At 45.2% G+C, this 17,498-nt stretch overlaps 1 protein-coding gene across 12 annotated transcripts in view; it reads right to left on the bottom strand.

Annotated features, from left to right (window-relative positions):
• Positions 1-16,850, bottom strand: part of ZXDC (ZXD family zinc finger C) — a 59,282-nt gene extending 42,432 nt beyond the window's left edge. For 3 of the 12 annotated variants that reach the window (XR_008425248.2, XR_006653960.3, XM_024580162.3), the window contains exons 1-9: positions 15,552-16,849; positions 12,960-13,112; positions 12,784-12,862; positions 11,713-11,843; positions 7,851-7,934; positions 7,064-7,234; positions 2,856-3,538; positions 1,670-1,732; positions 926-1,010 (exon numbers count right to left, since the gene is read on the bottom strand). Coding sequence is in view for 10 of the 12 variants with exons in the window: in XM_024580162.3 (XP_024435930.2) it covers positions 926-1,010; positions 1,670-1,732; positions 2,856-3,538; positions 7,064-7,234; positions 7,851-7,934; positions 11,713-11,843; positions 12,784-12,862; positions 12,960-13,112; positions 15,552-16,506 (2,404 nt within the window). In the remaining 2 variants the exon portion in view is untranslated. Of the gene's footprint in view, positions 1-925; positions 1,011-1,669; positions 1,733-2,855; positions 3,539-7,063; positions 7,235-7,850; positions 7,935-11,712; positions 11,844-12,783; positions 12,863-12,959; positions 13,113-15,551 lie in introns of all 12 variants that reach the window. The other 9 variants (XM_045187639.3, XM_045187637.3, XM_053912231.2 and 6 more) reach the window with 7 other exon arrangements.
• Between the last annotated feature and the right edge of the window lie 648 nt (positions 16,851-17,498).

The raw sequence follows: 17,498 nt of genomic DNA, 5'->3' as shown, positions 1-17,498 counted from the left end.
TTATTATTATCTCTAAAAGTCCTATCTGGGCACTCTGTGAACTGTGGAGATAACTCTTGCTCAGTCACAATGAACACTGACATGTACAAAATTCCTTATAGGGCAATGTTTGCTTTAAGAAAACTAAAGGAGTTATTATTATTTTAAAGAAAAAGTCCTATATTATTAAGGACAGAAAGATAATAAAATTATATTGCTAATCCTCCATATCCCCTGATATTTTAAAAACACATTTAGATAAATATAAAAGACAAATAAAATATACAAAATAACAGCATTGAAAATAATTAACTGTTACCTTTACAAAAGAATTTACCATAGTTTCCTTTAAACACTGTGTCCCACTATCCCATTTTCAGGATAGATGAATGTATAGATGCATGAGACCACAAACTAGCAGGTCTTGTGTCTACTTAGTGTTTTTTAAAAAATCAAAAATGTTGCCGACATTTTAAAACTAGAAGATTTCAACATAACTCTGAACTAGGTACCCGTAATGACTCATGCCACCGAGAGGCTGGCTCAGGACAGCAGTAGCTGTCCTCCGGGTCTTCCAAAATGCCAAGCTCAAGGGCCAGCAGCCATTTATCATCAGATTTCCACCTCCACTTTTGACACCTGGTCTACTTTGCTCTTTACCTTGCAGCCTACCAGGTAACAAACAATGAAGTTTGCAACCACTAACTTTCACTCAGCTTTTTTTAGTTAAAAAAAACATGTCCACACTGATGCTAGGAATTTTGTAACTTTTTTTCTTAAATTCACATAAAAAACTAAGGAGTTGATGAAAGGGCATTCTGAACATAAAAGTAACACAAAGAACATAGAAAACATCCATTCTATGTATTTCTTCTGTCCCTAATTAAGCCCCAAGCTAACTATCAAAACCCTCACTCCCCCAGCACTAAAGCACACACAACCTCACCTGCATTGCTCCCAGTTCCTTTCTGCTTTTTTTTCTTGACTAGTTGAATGGCTCGGGAATCAGTTCTTGCTGAGCCCCCACTTTCCTGAGATCAAAGAAAAGTGTGTCAGTCACTTGACCCAAACAGCAAAGGGAGGGTACCAAGGGAACTACTGAAACGTAGTAATTCTGCTTCCTGAACAGAGTAAAGTTCTAATACTCTTTGAGAATCTCCAGTAAAGGCTCATTGAGAATCAAATACTATATACGACTATAGTGATAGCTAAACGAAATCAGAGTTGGAACAATATACGTAATTTTATTACCCAGATATTCAAAGTTTATTCCTCCAAAGCCTAAAACATTAAAATATTTTATACAGAAACTGTTAAAAAATGAATCACATACTTCTCTGTTGTCTGAAACAAATAACCAGTCTTCCCTCAGTGATGCAGGATTAATTTACTGCAGCACTTCCCAACATTTTTCAGAGCATGCCACATAATACTTGTACGGCAGACCTGAAGAGGTCCTATTTCATATACCCACTGCAGAGGCCACTCCGGTGACAGGTGCTCAACTTGGTGTCTCACAGACTAAAACAATAATTGGTTATGAATTCAGGAAGTTTACTGAGGGAGTCAAACAGTATTACAGTATTTAAATAGGACTTCAGCTGAGTTTGTGAATGTTTTCTAAGAAAAACATTTTAATACTTATCACTACAAAAAGAGAAAGAACAACCCTAAACAGCTCATGGCATACCTGTAACCCATTCACCATACACCATCTGTGCTCAGAAAATTGAGGCAGCCCAATGTCACTCAGCTAGCGAGAAAATGAACAAGGGGTCAGGATCAAGGTCATGGTGGCTCCTCCTGCCTCCACCCACAGTTAGGCCTCTGATGATGCAATGGCACCAGAGAACTACTGTTTCCCAAGGCACTGAGACCCTGCACTCAGGCAGTAACACCCCACAAATCTTTGAGCCTCAGCCATGTCCCCTCCAGGCCCAGGCAACTGCTGCAGCCGCCGAAGCAGAGATTAGCACATGTAGCTATGCCCCCACAACATTGTCTTGACACCAGACAAGACTAGACAGAGACGGAGCTTCTTTCAAGACATAAAAGCTGGCTCCATGGTAGATGAGTTACCACATCCCTCAAAATTGATCCTAATTCAAAGAATTAAACGTTTTTTTAGAAGTTGTTCTAAGATTTAATATTTTGAACAATACTGCTATCAAATTTAACCTGTGCCACAAAGAAAAAACCCTGTTTGATCATTCCCATCTGAACCTGAGGCAAGAAATCAGACTTCTCCAAGAATCTTTAAATTATTTTTAAATTACATTAAATGTAAAACTGATATAAAGTATATTAACTGTCAAGCCTCAAAATTGGAGAACTACTGATAACCCTCCAGAAACAAAGGTTCACAAACTACTCCCATTTTCCCCCTTAATTCTAATTCTTTAAAAAAAAATTGTTTTGCATGATTTTAAAGTTTCCATTAAAACTCTAAAGAAAGTTGATAACAAGATCCCCCTTACTCTGGTTATTAAAGTCTAAAGACTTGTTATTATGTGGAAAGCGCAAAGGCAGACTATTTCAACATTATGAAATACTACCAATTTTTTTTAAGGAAAAGAAACACATTATCAAGTAATCACAGCACTCAAATGGACCTTAGAAATCATCTAGCCAATCCCCCTCATTTTAGAAATGACACTTTAAGGCTCAGACAGGTTAAGTGATTTGCTCAAGGTTGTAAAAACTAATCAGTTCTGACTCAGGATCAGAATTCAGATTTCCAAACTGGCAGTCCAGGGCTCCATTCTTTTACAAAGAGTAAGAAATGTCTGTACATAAATGATCAATCCAGAACATCCTCAAAATTGAGAGTAAGAGAAGTGGGCAATGTGACAGTGACTGAATATAGCACTTCATACCAAATAAAAGTTGCCAGTCCCTGCATTGAGCCCTGTGTCTCTCTGACGACTGTGCTTTTCTGGAGGACTGGAGAACACAGGCCGGGGCACCTCTCTGCTTTGTTTTTGCTGCCTGACAGCTTCAGGGCCAGGAGGTAAGTCTGGTTCCACTTTGATTGAAGCCAGCAGTTCTGGGACACTGGTGTTCCCTGGGGGGTTGCTTGAAGAGGTCAGTGTGGTGGTGTTTACTGCTAAACTGTTGCTGGAGGTCAAAGACCGTGGGCCCTGACTCAAGTTCTTGACAGGCAGAGCTCCCAGACAGCCTAATCCTCCTGCACTTACAGTCTGGATATCATCCATATTGAAGTTGCTTTGCTGAAGAACTGTGGCTGATGTCCCAAGAACAAGAGGGCTGTCCAGGCTTGGAGGAATGTCATTGTGAGCCACCAAGACCAGTGGGTCCATCGGCCCTAAGGAACTATTATTAGGGATGGTCTCTCCGAGAGAGGAGCTCACAGAAGTCACATCAATAGTCAGGATTCCAGGGGTCAGTGCCTCGCCCGAGGCCCCTGCTGCACTACCACCATCAGCAGGTGCATCAGAGAAGAGTACTGCCAGGTCTATGTTGTTAAGCTCACTTTGGCCTGGGCTTCCGAGTTCACAGAGTGGAAGAGAACTTGGAGCTCCTAGCTGAGGGAAGAGATCTGAAAAGGAATAAACAGTCCAGTTATTTTATGCCCTTAGTAGACTAAGAAGTTTTTTTTTTTTAAGATTTTATTTATTTATTTTTAGAGAGAGGGGAAAGGAAGGAGAAAAAGAGAGAGAGAGAAACATCAATGTGTGGTTGTATCTCATGCGCTGCCTACTAGGGACCTGCCCACAACCCAGGCATGTGCCCTAGACTGGGAATTGAAGCAGTGACCTTTTGGTTTGCAGACCCATGCTCAATCAACTGAGCTATACCAGCCAGGGCAGAAGACTAGGAAGTTTTATTTGTACATAAGATGTTTGGCAACCCATCAAGGCAACACCTACTGCCTAATTCCTGACCCGGCTGCCTGGCACATCAAAAGTGGCACATTCAATGAAGAAAGCCTGACACATCAGGCATTTTGCATATGTTTCTCAAATCCTAGAGCTGACAGGGATGTCTCCAGATGGAGGAAATAACTCAAGAGTCTAAATAAAGTTTTCTGAAATCACATTAGTGGGTAACAGAACTTGGAGCCACGTCTTTCTGGCTTTAAATCCTGTATTCTTTCTGCTGTACAACAGCTACCCCTGAGAAGACTGTAAAACTTTCCATGGCATACAAATCTTCCGAAGTCAGACCCGAGGTGAACTCTGGTTCTGAGAATATTTTTGGAATTAGCTTGTATCAGCTCATGTCTCATCAAACTCTATGCTTCACTGCACAACTAGCTGTCACTCCAAAACAGATTTGAGTCATCTGGGGGTGGTGAATGGGGGAGAAAAAATTGGCCGGTAGGCCCCAGCTCTAGGGAGTTGCAGAGAACTCAAGAGACCTGGTCCCCCAGGCACTCTAGAGATGGACTCCCCTCCCCCTACCACCTTTCTACCCCAGCCTCTAATACTCCCCCCACCCCCTGCTATGATCATCCTGAGGGTACAGTCTGTCTGACCATCTTTGTACCTTAGCACCAGGTACAGTGGCTGCTGGCCCTTAAGTAACATTTAATAATTACAGTAGAAACAATTCTAGTAGATCCCTCTTCATTCAGTCTTACCGGTCCCAATACTCTTTAATCATTTGGTTATTAGTTATCCAATTAAGTAACCTAAATAATCAGAATATCCCTGGGGGAATAATGAACACTGGAATACGTTTTTCAAATTTTAATGAATATTCAAGTTGGGGGTTTATACACAAGTGCACTCAATCATCCCAAATCCAGAGCCAAACAAGGACCTGAGGTTATTCTTAAGAAATTCCTACCTACAACTTCTACAATGTGCCAGCGCCCAGCCACAGGAAAAAGTCTCTCAGTTCCTGGCTCTATTCCTCCCATACCAAACATTAGCTAATCCAAGCTCTTACTTTCCAAATGTGGACACCAGGTCAGAGTGCCTATTATATTTGCATTGCAAACCTATGAAAGAATCTACTCTAGACAACCCCCCCAAATAAATTTAAAAATAATCAAATTCAGAGTATATCTTCTTTAACTGTCATACCACTTCAAGGTTTAAATGTAGGATCAATATATTATTGCTTCTTAAGTATCTCTTAGTGATGAAACATTCTGAAAGAAAATGGAACTGATTCTTTGGAAAAATTAAAAATGAAAACTATCTTTTTTTCAAAACTTTCCAAAAATTCCCTTGACAATTTTGAGGAATCAGCTCCCTATGAAAAGATTAAGAATAACAATCTTAGTGCAAATAGATAGTAGTCTGTCCAAAAATTTCCTTTTTAGCACTTTATTAATTCCACTTTTACTAGAGACCTGCTATGTATAAGAACCAGATACTCAAAAATCATTAACATTAATTAATAGAGCACTTAGCATAAGGTTACAATCATGGCCTTGTTCCAGCCCTTCTTTGCCTATGTGACCTCTAGCTAATCCTTCTCATTTCCATCTCAGTTTCTTTGTCATTGACAGAATGGTTAGGATCCCCCTATCCTAGGACCACTGTGAGGAGAAACTCAAAAAGCTAGTCCAGGGACAGCCCCTGGCAAAGTTGGTCCACAATAAATGGACGTTCCCAAGCACCTATTTCTCATGAGGCAAGCACTGGGCAAACACCTGGTCATCTATGCACCCCTAACTTGTGGCAGGGAAGAATGACATGAGTAAGTCAATGTCACATCATAAACACAGAGCCTGGAAAACAGGCACTACAGAAGCACCTGAGAGATTCTCATATCCAGAGAATAAACAGTGCTATTGCTGACTTCTGTATTAGCCAGGCTAGGAAAGGGGAAGAAGCTAGAGGCCAGGTGCATGGTATCACAGACCACCAGCTCACAGTTGGGCAGGTAGGTTTTAGAGACAGAGGCAAGAACCTAATCAGTCACTGAGGGCTTCTGAACACCAGCATAAGGAACCTAACTGGCCTCTGAGCCGAGGTGACGGCCTCTAACATGAGTTCTCAAGATACCTACCTAGCGTCTAGAAGGGTAGCATCTTTAAATACAAAGCAATCACTGTTACAGCCAGAGGAGGGAAGAAGTGACCACACTAATGGGATCAGAGAAAGCCACAGGAAGGGCACAAACATTCACTGAACTAAACTACTCACCATGCCCTAGACACTTTAGCAAGACATTGCAATGTGAGAACGACTCAAATTCCGTGTTTGAAAGATGGACAAACCAGGGCTGGCAGGCCTATTCCCTGCCCAGGATCACACAGCTGGGAAATGGCTGCACCCCAAGGCTGGTGCTGCCTGTCACACAGGTGGCAATGAGCAAGACCTGGTTAGCAGCATGTTCAGATAACTCTATAATAGTTTGCCAGGATTTCACTGGCCAGGACCTGCCAGATGCAGCAACCCCACCATACCCCAGAGAGCAGGGCGATGTGAGCGCTCTAAGGGGAGGCAATCACATGGCCACCCAGATCTCTCAACATCCTGACCACAATACTATGAACTACAGCCTCAAGAAACAGGACTCTTAAGTTCCATGCCACCAGGGAATAGTTACCAAATGAACAAGGCTATCTTGTGGACCCCCTGCCTCCCAGAGAACTGCCATGGTTCCCTCTCTGCACTCACAATCCTGTCCCCATCCACATCCTGAAACACAACTCTGTTCTTGTCTTCAAGGACTTTCCCCAGAATGGAGGAGACAAAAGGGTATGCTCAGAAAGAACCAATGGGACTTAGAAAGAGCAGCTGAACTAGATAGAAATGGCAGAGGAACACAGGGGGTTCCTAGGTCACAGGGGGACACAGACTTAGGAGGCATATGCTAGGAAAAGCCAACAAAGTAGAAGACTGAATGTTCTCCAATGTAAGCACTTCAGACAAGGACAGATCAGAGAAGCAGAGGCAAGAAGCGGCAGGAGAGTCCAAAAGAGGCCACCAGGTTTGACAGTCATGGTCCCTAGACTGGTAAGACCTCACAGCACTAGATTAACTTAAGACTCAGCCAACTTCTGAGAGAAGCTAAGGAAGGAATGATACACTTTTGCTTCTCTGAAACAGGCTGACCTTACATATCTTTGTAGCCCTCTAAAAGGGACAAAAATCAAGCAGACCTGGGTGCCGGCTGTGCTGCCTGACGACATGTGCCTTCATGCTATGCTTGGAGGTGAACAGTCTATTACAGCTGGAGACCGGGCAACGGCTTTTTGGAACACCCACATCCTGCAGGTGTTTCTTGGAGTGAATGTAGAGACTGCTACGAGCAGAGAACCGGGCACAGCACCCTGGAACAGAAATAATGATGACTGTTAAATCTGTGGATTACCAAGGAACCAATGCTGACATTTCCTTGTCGTATCAGAATCACGTACATGCTTTGGCTACTACTGGCCAGAGACATACACTGAAGACCCCTTGAAGTAGCATCACAGGAATTAAATTTGAAAGCAAACTCTGTTTTTAAAAGGAGATTTGAAGTTCCACATCATTTGTGTATAAGATGTGTGACCCTGGACAAGTTAACTCTGAGCCTATTTCTTTACCCATCACACAGGGCTGCTGGAAAGATTAAGTTAAATTAAGTGTTAACTCCTTAAACATTCAATTGCTAAAAATTTATACTGATCATCTCTATTAAGCTACTACTATATAACAACCATAATTGTATGACATTTAAAGTTAGAAGCTATTTCAACAGATCACCAAGGCCAATTCCTATCATTTTACCACTGAGAAACTGATGCCCAGAGGGACCAAACAAATGGCCCTAAGTCAGGGGCATGAGCAGAACCTGGAACTGGCACTGCCTTATTGACTACTCAACTACTTAGCCAATCAACAAGATTGCTGACCTGCACACAGGTCAGAGGGAAAACTAGAGAGATTCAAAAATACAGCCACCTTCCTTCATGCCTTGATTTTCCACTGTTGGAGGTCTGCACCACAGGGACAGAAGGAGAAGCGGGGTTCTTGGCAGCTTGTGACCTGGTAGGGACATGTAAACAATCAGATGTCATAAGAAAGGGCAGAATAAAACCAGCTCTAGTGCTGTGGCATATGCTGGAAGCAGAGGAAGCAGCATACCTCCAGAGAGGATAGAAAAAAGGTTTCAGAGGGCAGCTACCATGTGGGGTAACTAGGTCCCAACAAGTGGTATGGGCCAGCCAGAGCAGAACAAGGTCATCCAGGTCAAGGGAGCTGCCAAGCTAAGGCATGGACGCCATAAAGGGCAGCAACACTGAGTGGGCAGGTCCTGCTCTGGAGCTAGCATGACTGTATCCCAACTCTAATCCAGCCCTTTGTAGTGTATAGCCTTATTTATCCTTTTGGAGTCTCCTTTTCCCTTTCTGTAAAGTAGAAATGACACCAACCTCACAGGAATTATGAGGACTAAGTGTGAGGACAATACCAACCTACAGAGTACTCACAGAGTGCCTAACCAAGTAGAAACAAGCATCTTTATACTGTGGCAACTTTCAGGGTGGGGAGGGGGAACTGCTAGAGTCCAGGGCCAGGAGGAGGCCTATTTTGGGAAAAGAGGCTATAAAGATAGGATATGGCCAGATGAGTAAGGGTTTTGGCTGCCTCTGATGAGTTCTGAACTTACATCATTTTCAAACTTGTTTTCTAGTCAGGCTCATGCCAGTACATTTGGAAAACACCATAGAGAGAGCAGATACTGTAGGTCTTACCCTCAGGCATCTTGTCTACGATGCCTACTGTGTTCCACCCAGTGCATGGCAATACCCTCTATCTGCCATGTTCCTGACCCCTTCTTCCAGCTGGGAGTACTCAGCACAGATTTCTGGAGGCAGATCACAGAGCAGAGGTGCTGAATACATTTTTTAATCAAGCTGCTTTCCCAAAGAACAAGATCAACCACAATGAGGACATCTGCTACACACTCTTGCCAGCAGTTGAGTTTCCATTTTTTTTAAATATTTGCTAAATGAACAGGAAACACAATATATTTCATTTTAATTTGTATTTTCTTTGATGACCAGAATGTGACAATTTTTTCATGTTAAGTGTTATTTCCTAATTACAGCATTATATGTTGAGACTTGTGTCAGTTCTTTACAAATCAAAGACATTAATAAACAGCAATCCACCTTTATACCAACACACCACACCCAGGGGAAGGGCAAAGCAGTCCCTCAAGGACAAGCTTCCCTCCAAACCTGCAATTTCCACAGGCATCTGCTCAGCCTGCATCATCATTTGCATAGTGGCCACACAAACATCTATCAACCTCAACTCCCTGTGAGACATTCTGCAACATACTAGAGAAACTACCACACGTGCCCTAGAGAAGAGCCCATCCCATACATGCTGTCCTTGGTCCCCCATCTGTCCTTCCTCATACATGCTCCCTGCTGATGGCCCTCTATTCTCTCTTCCTCTTCCGGTTACCAGGGAAAAGGAGATAGTGCTTGTTTTTAACTTTTTACTATGGAACATCTACAAAAGCATAGAAAATGGCATGATCAACCAGACCCAAGAATATCAATTCTTTCCCAATCTGAAAACAGGCTCTGAGATCCCTCCACCAAGCTCCTGCCTTCACCGCCACTCTTGACAGTCAAGAGCACTTTCAACAAGCCAATGCCCTATCACGCCTCTCTCCATTATCTGCATCTCTCTAACTCTACCGTAGCCAGCAACTGCCCTTTCTTCTTTCCTTCAACCACCTCTCTAGAAGCATCTCTAGCCTCACCCTAGCCCCGCTCTCAGGTACTAGAGCAGAGCTCTTCCCCAGCTACTCCACTGAACCTCAAACCTTGCTTCGGGAGTGAAACAATCCAATGACCCTGCATTCCTCACCAACCTGCTGTACCTCAGCACTCAGGACTCCCCTCCTTTTCCAAACATCCTCCTCTCTTGGCTTCAGGGTCTCCTTCTAGTTTTCACCTGAATTTGTGGCAGTCCCCAGGGTTTTGTCCTAGGCCTCCTTGATAATAACAAATCACAACAGCAATAGGTAACCTTTTCAGATGGTTTATATGTACCTTAATTAAACTTATTAACTAACTGAAACCTCATAATAAACCTATGAGGTTTTATTACTGCTTTACAGATAATGAAGAGGCACAGAAAGCTTGAGCTGCTCAACCAAGGTCACAGAGCTACTTAAGGGCAGACCCTGGATTTGAATCCAGGCAGTCTGACTCCAGCATTCACACTCTTAATCACTATACTGCCTCTCTTCAATTTACAGTTGACCCTTGAACAATAAAGGAGTTAGGTGGGCTGACATCTTCTCTGTCAAAAATCCATGTATGACTACAGCCAGCCCTCCAGGTACTCATATTCCCAACCATAGAGGTCTTGACCCTTGAACAACATGGGTTTGAACTGTGTTGGTCAACTGAATTGCTGTCAACTGTAAAAAATGTGCATGTAAGTGGACTCACACAGTTCAAATCCATGTTGTTCAAGGGTCAACTAGACATTGTTCCTTGAAAATTACATCCATTTCCATGGCATAAATGATTACTGGTATGCTGCCTGCCTCACTCCAGACCACCTACTCACCAAGCCTGGCAGTACAGCTCCCTGCCCTCTGAGGAACTCAATTTGCAAAGTGCACAGGTACCTAAAATGCAGCATGTCCAAACAGAACTCCTCTTCCTCCAACTATTGCCCTGTGTCCCCCTCCAAACTGAGATACTGACCCCAACTACTGCCTCTCCCTCAACCCCCATCTTCCAAATCTGTCACCAAGCACTGTTAATTCTAACTTCTACCTCTCTTGTCTATGCCTTCCCTTCCTTCCCTCCGCCAAACCCCAGTCCAGGCACCAGACCTTCTCACCAGAAAACCACACTGAGCCTAAACTCAAATATGATCTCATTGGTCCCCTGCCCCAAGCACTCAAGAGCCTGCTTTTCTTATAGTACTGGGAGATCTCCCCTCTCTGGCCTTTCTGCCACCCCAACACTTGGCTAGCTCTTCCTCACTCTTCAGCTGACTGGGAGGCCATTCCCATGCCCTAGAAACAGTATAGGTGACCTTTGTGTCTCCACAGCACTCTACATGTTACCTGTCTACATGTCATACTCTCACTGAGCTCTGATGAAGAGAACTGAGTCTTGGTTATATCATCTGTATTATATTCATTACTTTGTAGGAAATGGTCTTAGCTTCGAATAGGTCTTTATTAACCAGAGAAGCTTGCCTGAGGTCACCAACTTAGGGGAGGGTAGAGCCAGGATTCAAATTCACAACTGTAGACTGACCTGGCTCTGCCACCTCCCAGTGCCTCTGCAGCACTAGAGTAAGGCCAGCATAGCCAAGTCACACTTTGGGTAAATGAATCAAACCTTCAGTGTTTTAGAGAGGAAAAAAAAAAAAATCCCTGATACCCTTCTAAAAAGCCAGCCTAGCTTTACTGCTATCCAATCGCCATGAGTAGCATCCATTTACTGAGTCCACGATATGTGCCAGAAGCCAAAACAGGCATTTTTCAGGCTATTTCACCAAATATTCACAACGACCAAATTAAGCAGGTAAATAACTAGAGTCACAGATCTAGTGAGAGCACTGCAGGGCCAAAGGTCAAACCAGGTCTGATTCTGAAGTCTGTTCTCTCCAATACATTGCTCCTTAGACCAGTTAACTAAAAACCAAGTAAATCTAATGCTACAACTTACACTCACTTTGTCTTTAAGCAACTAAAACTTACCTTTAAACAGCTACAATTTACAATATCAGTGTGGAAATGGAGCTAGTTTACAGCTCAAAGTAACATATTAAAATCTACCTTCCACAGGACACTCAAATGGTTTTGTGCCCAAGTGGGTGATACTGTGGCCTTTCAGATGCTCTGCTCTGGTGAATGACTTCCCACAGCCTTCAACAGGGCAGGTAAACCTCCGGTCGTCATCATGTTTCCTGCAAGAACAGAAAAACAGGACACTAATTACTCACACAACCTGAAGGTACCAAGCCTCACAGGTGACCCTTTGTTTAAAATTCTGCAAAATATACCCAAACTGTAAACACTTTGCATTTTTAAAAAAACAACCAGTACACTTCAGAAAAATCTTAATTGTGTCTCTAGCCCACATGGGCATATTTGCAGTTTAGAAACCCTGTAATATTAGAAATTCTACTTTAATACTAGCTGATTTGAAAGGCAGACACAGAACAATCAGTGCTGCTTTAATCTAGAAACAGCTGAGTCCCAATGTATTGATAAAGCTACTTTCACTGTTAAGGAATCCCAATAAGCAAGCTTTCCAACCCACAGAGGGCATGATAAGTATGCACAGAAAATCCAATGCAATGCTAAAAGGACCTTCTCAAACCCATGCATAAACACTGTCTTTTCAATTAACATTTTTATATTAAACCCCTCAAACCCTAGCTGTGCAAGCATGGACAAACCACCCAAGCTCTTGAGTCCCAATGCAAAACAGGGAGAACAAAAACATCAGAGTCAAAGCTGTGAAGACTAAAAGAGATACACATGCAAAGTGCTGAGCATCATGATCGGGTAGACTAAGCCCTCCAAGGTGATCATTATCACCATGGAAAGTTTGTACAGTATGAGGAAAGCTTATTCCACATGTTAATTTTCTTAAAAATATAGGATTGTATATAAAGGGTGCCAATTAAATTTAAAAACAACTGTACACAGTAAAAAAACTGACTTTAGATGATCAGGTTCTCAGTGGTTCTTTTTATAACTTTCTGAATTTTCAAAATTACCTACATTCAGCTGTCTTATAACTTAAAAAAATGACATATATTTCATTGATAGGCTTCTGCTACTAAGAAACAATTCATTCATTTTCAAAACTTATTAATTCAACCAAAATGTATAGATTACCTTTTGTGCCTCAGGAGTTTAGACATGCTGGTAAAGGTCCAGCCACAACTGTCAGAGTCACAAATAAAAGGTCTTTCACCTTAGAAAAGAAAAAGTTATATCACATAATTATAACTGCAAGCTACTACAAAGACAAATCTTGGGTCCAAATGACATTGCATTCTCTAGCTCATTACCTGTATGACTTCTCAGGTGAATTTTCAGGCGGCAGGCTTTGTCATACTGTTTGCTGCAACCAGGAAAGGAGCAGGAAAAGAGCTCCTGTTCTCTGAAGTGGGCACGGTTATGGGAAAACAGAGCACTCACTGTGATGAAGGTCTTCTCACAGCCTGAACAACAAAAACAGACCTGCTCACTGGTGTGGCAAAAATCACACAACACAGCTACGCTAGTCACCAACCAGGACATTCACTGCTGGCCTTGACTGAAGCAGACAAGGAATAAAATGATTAAGAAGCACCTCTAGAAACTTACTACCATTGACATCTGCCTTTGTAATAGCTAAAGTAAGGGTGGCTAAGGGCAGTCAACAGGCTCACACAAGCCACTTGTTTTGATGTGACTTAGAGATGAAGGACCTGATCAAGGAAAGTCCACCAATCACAACCACCTGCTCCCAGTTCTGTGGCACAGATCTTGCATGCATTGTCAACTCTAATGTCAATGCTGCCAGTGTGAGACCCAAGAAAATCCAACGAGAAAAATTAGACAAGGAACAAGATTTTCTGTTAGGGTTGAGTTGGAATGGCCACAAATCACTGTAGTATCTGAGACCTTTTAACCCTTGGGTTGATGCTGCATCCTCTACAATTATAAATGTCCCTCCTGACATCCTCTGCAACTGGCAGCCCCCACTGCTGTCATTTGGCTTCTCTTTCTCCTTCTGCCCATTTCCTCAGGGCTCCCTGCTCTGTCAAAGGAGGTTACTGGAGCTGGTCTTCACTCACATGGTCTTTTCTATCCCCTCCATCTTCAGCCCCAAGTTGAGCCCCACCCAAAGCAGCCTACCTAAGCAATTCCCACACTTTCCACACCAATAGTTCTCCTTTGAAAAAAACATTTGGTGCTCAAAGAGGGTGGAAGATATCAGACTACAAGACACTTATCAGGTGTCCTACTTGCAACTCTTCTCACAGCCTTTAACATGCTACCATAGTGCCTGTAAACCACCCAGCAGATACACACTGCACAGCACCACATATCACATAAAAGTACTGGCCAAGGAGCCCTGTTCTCCTGGCAACACTGAACTGAGAAAACCTACCCTCTCGAAATGCCTAAGATTATCCTCTTTGCCCTTAGTCTGCTCTCCACCCCCACTTTCCAATTTGGGGTTTTGGTGTAGATGACTACTTGGTCAGGTAAATCTGAGCATGCTGAATCTGAAACATTTCTTGGGGCTTCACTGATCCATCTCCTCCTCCTACCCATCTCAAACACTGACACCCCACAGATCATCTAGCTCAGGGATGTCAAACTCGTTTTCACCAGGGGCCTCATCAGCCTTGCAGTTGCCTTCAAAGGACCGAATGTAATTTCAACTCCTTAACAGTTAAGGAGTAGTTACATTTATACAGTCCTAAAATTATATTTGGCCCTTTGAAGGCAACTGCGAGGCTGATGTGGCCCCCAATTAAAATGAGTTTGACATCCCTGATCTAGCTCAAAGCCCTCAGAAGACCTCATACTCTAAAGCAGGATGGGTCCTTGATTTTCCAAGTATTATACTCAGAATCATGCTCTCTGTACATTTTACTAAAAAACAGTCTTTAAGTTACTGTCAGATTCCCAGAGTGTATGACTGAAAAAGGTTTCCAATCAGTGGCCTAAAGCCATGTTCTTCACAAAGAGGGACACACAAAACAATCTACAACATGTGGGGGGAAAACACTAGAACTTGTTAGCATTTGTTCATTTCACTTTCAAAATCCCTATATTTGAGTATATTTTATAACATGTCAACACACTCATGGGGATCATGCTAGGTGCATGCTTGCCTTCATCCTCTGCTTGGCCCTCCCACACCTTCCCCACAGCCCACATTTCCTGCATTGGCCCTGCAGTTTTACCCATCAGTCAACTTTCCCCAAGCCTACTCCTTCCCAGAAATGAATCTCCTCTTTCTCCCAGGAGGCATTGTGTCCATCTTAGAGCAACTAAACCCACCTATCCACCACCGCAGGCAATCAATGTGGAGAAAAAAAACACCACTGAATTTTTTTCCAATTGCTCGGCTTCAGTTGCTTCATTTGTAAAATGAGGGTAATTTTAAGAACTTCACAAAACTGTGAAGTCCAAAGAAAAGTATAAAAGGCACAAAAATCTGTGCTACACCATGTCAGGGTCTTACATCTGACCACTCATCTGTTTTCCTCTGGCACCGAATTTGCGCCCCATAAATATGAGTATTTCTAAATGATGACACCGAGAGAAATAAAGACCTGTCTCATAACAAATCTCTGGGAAGATGCGTTCTTTCTTTCATTAACCACCAGAAGCACCTTCAGAAAGACCTGCTGCCTCCACCGTGGCGGAAAGACAACTGATTATCTGTGACACCTCGCTGTCGAAATCTCGGCGGCAATGCAGGGTTCAGGTGACCTGGGCGGTGAGCTTTCGTTCCCACCTCTCAAACAAGGCCCACCTAGTTTAAATCCTGCCCAACCCAGCAGCCGGGGGCAGGGCACCGCCGCATGCGGTCTGAGTAACTGCATTTCGATCTGGGTCCCGGGAGCCACCCCGCATCCCGCCCGCAGACCCCGGGTTACCGGGAAAATCACACTTGTAGGGCCGCTCGGGCTCGAAGTGGCTGCGCTGGTGGGAGCTGAGCTTGGCCTGAGTGGGGAAGCGCTCGGCGCACACCTCACACTTGAACAAGTTCTCCTGCTCGTGGCCCTTCATGTGCGCTTTGAGGTTGTACACAGTGGTGAACTTCTTGCCGCAGCCACCCACCGGGCAGCCGAAAGGCCGCAGTTTGTCGTGCGACTGCAGATGTCGCTTGAGTTTATAGGAGGTGGTGAAGGCCCAGCCGCAGCCGTCCAGGGGGCATTTGAAGGGTCGCCGGCCCTGGCTGCCTCCGTGTGTCAGTAGGTGCACCTTAAGCTGATGCTTCTTGGCGAAGGAAAGCGCGCACTGCGGCTCAGGGCAGCGGTAGCCGAGCGCGCCGGGACCCGGGGTCCCGCGGCGGCCCTCCGCTCGGCTCGCAGACTCCTCGCATGGCTGCGGGGGCTGGCCCCGGGATGGCGGGGCCAGTGGCGGCGGCTGCGCGGTGGCCAGCGTGAAGACTCCGTGGTCGAAACGCACGACCAAGTCCTGGCTGCTGAGAGTGACTGTGTTCGTGAGGGCCCCGCCAGGCCCGGGGATGGCAGCCGCGCCGCTGGAGCCCTGCTGAGGACGGCCTGCAGGACTCGAGCCCGCGCCAGACTCAGCCTCTCGTCGCCCAAAAGTCTCGGCCGCGACGCCGCGCGGCACTTCCAGCAGCACCAAGAAGGAGTCACCGCCATCCTCGAGGGTCGCCTGGCTTGGCCCAGGGTCCGCCGCCGCCCGGGCCTCCCATCGCAGCGGTCCGGACCCATCGTCCTCAGGACCACGCAGGAGCAGCAGGTGGCGGCACGCGGGGTCCGCGCTGGGCGGAGGCCCGGGACCTCGGCGGAGTCGGCCAGGACCGCCGCCATGTTGGGCTCCGCGAGGGGTCGGGGCAGCGACTAGCGCCGGGAGATCCATCTTGGACCCAGCAGGGGCGTCCTAGTCGCCGCTTGGTGGAAGCGTGGTATGCCCCGCCCAGGCGTGAGCGACGCTGTGCGGCTGCTCCGGAGAGCCGGCTGCAAAACCCGGCGCGGAGCACGGCCCGGAGCTGCGCCTGTGCTTGAGCTGCGGGCCTAGGCGGTGCATGAGAAGTGAAGGGCATCCCTCCGCGGTCCCGCGACCTGGTCAGATTCCCTACTTCGAGAGCTGCGGTTTTATTCGCTAGCCTGACTTAAAGCAGTCCTCTTTCATCTGGGTAGTGGGTTAATAATTGCAGCTGCCAACCTTCACATTCACAAGATTGAGGAAACTGAGGCATAAAGAGCTGCAGTCCATTGCCCGAGGTCGCACAGGCCTGACACCTTCTTCAGGAAACTAGCCAAATTGCGAGCCGTTCCCGACTGGCCTCTGGCCACAGACCTCTCTTGCAGAACCTCCAGATCCTTTCCTGGCATCTAGGGCTTCCCCGAGACCCCTGCCTACACTTCCAGTTGCATTTCCTAGTAAGGCACACAATTCACCTGATAGCTCTCAACTCAGCCCTTGCCCTGCCTCCTTCCCCTCACCCCTGCACCTCCAGATTCAATCCGGAGTCCCTCCACTTTTCATGTCTGCACCAAGATCCAAACCCCTGTTTCACCCCTGAGTCCTTAGGAAAATAACTCCATACCTGGTCCTCATCCTCCATCTACCACCCCCTCCACTCAATCTATTTTCTGTAGATTGAGTCTAAGTGCAGACTTTTGTGATGTTACAAAAATGGAAATCTAATTGTGCTCTCCTTTGTGCTCCCCATTTCCCTTGTGGCCTTGCTGGTATCCCCCGGAGTACACACCTCTTTGCTCTCATTTCTCACCATGTTAGCCCTCACTCTACAATCTCACAGCCACTATCTTTTTCCCAGTTTCTCCTACAGGCCGAACAATTTCAGCCTCAGAGACTTTGCAGAGCTGGTCTTTGATTCCTCTGGG

The sequence above is a fragment of the Desmodus rotundus genome, chromosome 10 (genome assembly GCF_022682495.2).
Source record: "Desmodus rotundus isolate HL8 chromosome 10, HLdesRot8A.1, whole genome shotgun sequence".
Taxonomy (NCBI): Eukaryota; Metazoa; Chordata; class Mammalia; order Chiroptera; family Phyllostomidae; genus Desmodus; species Desmodus rotundus.
This window is presented reverse-complemented; position numbering and strand designations above follow the sequence as displayed.